General features: G+C 38.8%; 1 protein-coding gene across 1 annotated transcript in view; it reads left to right on the plus strand.

Moving 5' to 3' along the window:
• Positions 1-2,844: 2,844 nt before the first annotated feature.
• Positions 2,845-3,150, plus strand: part of LOC106532678 (alpha-synuclein) — a 27,594-nt gene continuing 27,288 nt past the window's right edge. Inside the window, exon 1 of the mRNA XM_014028808.1 lies at positions 2,845-3,095. Within this exon, the coding sequence (XP_013884262.1) occupies positions 2,975-3,095 (121 nt within the window). The 5' untranslated portion in view covers positions 2,845-2,974. The remainder of the gene's footprint in view (positions 3,096-3,150) is intronic.

Raw genomic sequence — 3,150 nt, forward strand, 5'->3', positions numbered from 1 at the left:
AGCCTATTGTTAGGCGATGGCCCTCTTTTGCATGTGACTAACCTGTTTGTCCATGTGGAGGCGGAGCTTATAAGGCTGAGCTCACTTGAAACTCATCAGACTGAAGAAGTCTCTTGGAGGAGAGATGAAACGTTTCACTAAAGAAGAACCATCCAGAGGAACTACTGATTTTTTCTTTTTGATGTTTTATACCTGGATTACTGAGATGCATCAGGATACAGAGTAGAGAGCGTCACAGGCTGCCTCTGCGTTGGCTGAAGGGGGGACATACGCCGTTCTCGCGATACGTTACATGGTAATAAGTGTTTAAAATGTAAGCAACAAGGCTGGCTTGATGGTTACTAGTTTACAAATGGGTTGAAAAGAAAGTCTGCATGAGTTACATGGTAAGAACTGTATAATACTGTATGTGAGGAACGAGACTGGTTTTCTTTCCAGTCCAGTTCCCTTTTCTTACAGTGTATTATGTTGTAATATTTTGTTTACTTAGAGTGGCATTGTCACGCGTACACACAGGTGGTATTTTTCTCCTCTGCTTATCTGCTTGGAGAAAGGAAAAGACAACAGTCAGTTACAATTAACACTGGATCACAGTATGTTATTCACATTTGAAATAGAAAATCCTTTAAAAAGGAGAGTCATGTTAATGATTATTATTATTTTCTTTTTAATCTAATGAATCTTAAAATATTAAAACAAATTTGTCACAGCATTATCTGCAGACACCATCATATTTTGAAGCTAAAATAGAATTTTGTCTCTAAGAAAATTATTTAAAAAAAAAAGTTCAGTTAGTTGTGAGATTTGACCAGTGGTGGTCAAAAGGTCATGTCAGGGGTTACGGTTGTTCATGCGACACAACAAAATATGCCACGACGCTCCAGGTTGTAAACAGCAGAGCCCTGTAGATAGTAACGGTTGTGATGACAAGCTGAAATGGGCAGGACGGAATTGGAAGGAGGTTCTTAAAGAGACAGAGGCCAATTTCAATGCATTTAAAAAAGGATATGATGTGAATTCAAGTTTGTTTTCTATTTAAACATATAAACAACATTTTAAAAACGACTAAAGGTGACATAGATACTTTATTATGGTATAGAATTTAAATATATGCCTGAGAAACACAATGTTGCCCCTTTAATATTAACATGGTAATTAGGTGACTGTAAAAATAAGGCTGTAATTTGTTGGCAAATATTGGGTAACTGAGATACTATTGAACCCTAATTGTAATAAAACTACCCTCTAAAATTTGTTTAAATACATAGTGTTTTTAAATGTTCTTACAGAGTAATTACTGTGAGGTGCGGCTGGCAGAATGACCCAGGGCTCAGGCAAAATCCAAATGTAACAAAAAGTTTATTTAAACAACAAAAAGAGGGCTGAAGGCAGCAAAAAACTTACAAGGATCTCAGGAGGAACAGACAGGACACCACACAGGCTGAGGGGAAACAGCACAATGAACCGACAAAGACAGGTGTTGGAGCCTATTAATTATTTAAATGATATTCTTGTTATATGTAGAATTATGTAGATTATTATTATTTTAAAATAAGCCTGGTGATTTTTATAAAAAAAAACATTGTGATTTTTGTTTAGGACCCTCCTCCTCCTTAGGCCAACTGTGATTAATGAGAAAATGACACCTGGGTGAGGTGAGTCTGAACCATGGTGGAAGGAGTGAGGAGTGAAACAGTTTTTGTACCACTAAATAACATTTTTTACTTGGATTTTGTTGAAAGTCAACCGGAGAATATTTCTGTTTATTTTTTATTTTTTGAAAGTAAAGTCAAAACATTTTTGGTTGGAACAGGAAAACCTCTCCGAGTGCTTTTTTATTTGGTGCGTCGAGAACCTCATCCTAGGCATTACTCTGACATTGTTGGACAATATCTGAATGCCAGAGCTGCCGAAACAACAGGTGACAAGACTCAGAATATAAAGCAAACAAATTAAGAGAAAATCAGAAACACCTGGAGAGACACAATAGGGAATGGCTGAGCAGGAGTGGGGCTGGAAGCCGGGGAAAGATACACAGGGGAACACAGAAAACACTAGAAAACAAAGGAAAAATAAATACAGATTATGACAATTACATGGTAATGGTTGTTGTAAATACCAGGTAATTGCATAGGAAAATTGTATCACTTACCAAGTAAATACTAGGTAACTGCATGGTAATTAGGGGACTGTGAAAGAAAGGGTTACTGTTACCTCTAACACTTACTACAATTTTCAATTGTTTCACTTCTTCCATCAATCCAAACAAATTAACATACTGTATATACAATCCAGCAGCCGAACACTCACATGTTCTTCTGATGTCTGCAGCTAATGGTCAAGGCCAGCCTTCATGTCGATCCTTCAGTCACTGCGATTCCCAAATCTAATGTGGAAACGTGTCCTTAGACAGCAGGAAAACTCAGTCAGCTGGGGAAAGAGCCATCAATAGCCGTCTTAATAGATCATGTTAAAGTGGGAAGGAAATGCTAGAGGAACAAGCAGCACAGTAAAAGCCAACAGTCTCCCCTCACTGCTGCTGCCACTCATACGTGTCTGCAGGGCTTCAGCTCAGTTGGAACCTCTACAGAGAACTCAGCAGGATATGGTTAAACTTATGAAAAAAGGCACTTTAGTAATCTATTACTCTCTGGTCTTCTCTACCTCTTTATTCTCCCTCATCTGTTTATCACATTTTCACAGTCTTTCTCTTTTTCATCTCCACTTTGCTTTGATCTGCATGCTTCACTGTACAACAGTCCCTTGCATCTCTCTCTCTCTCTCTCTCTCTCTCTCTCTCTCTCTCTCTCTCTCACACATGCCCTTTCCCCACCCCTTTTCTCCTCCTTCATCCATTAGCAGGAAGAACAAACTGCTGGCAGACAAGGAGCAGACAGAGCAGAGAACACAAGTGAGGGAAGAAAAACAAACAGACAAACATTAAAGAAGAAGAAGAAAAAAGAAGAGAAACATCATGGATTTTATGAAGAAGGGATTCTCCAAGGCCAAGGATGGTGTGGTGGCTGCCGCTGAGAAAACGAAGGCCGGGGTTGAGGAGGCCGCCACCAAGACCAAGGAGGGGGTCGTCAATGTTGGTGAGACATAATGGATAAAGGGCATTAACTAATACATGCATATATATATATATAT

Source organism: Austrofundulus limnaeus, unplaced genomic scaffold, assembly GCF_001266775.1.
Source record: "Austrofundulus limnaeus strain Quisiro unplaced genomic scaffold, Austrofundulus_limnaeus-1.0 Scaffold809, whole genome shotgun sequence".
NCBI lineage: Eukaryota > Metazoa > Chordata > Actinopteri > Cyprinodontiformes > Rivulidae > Austrofundulus > Austrofundulus limnaeus.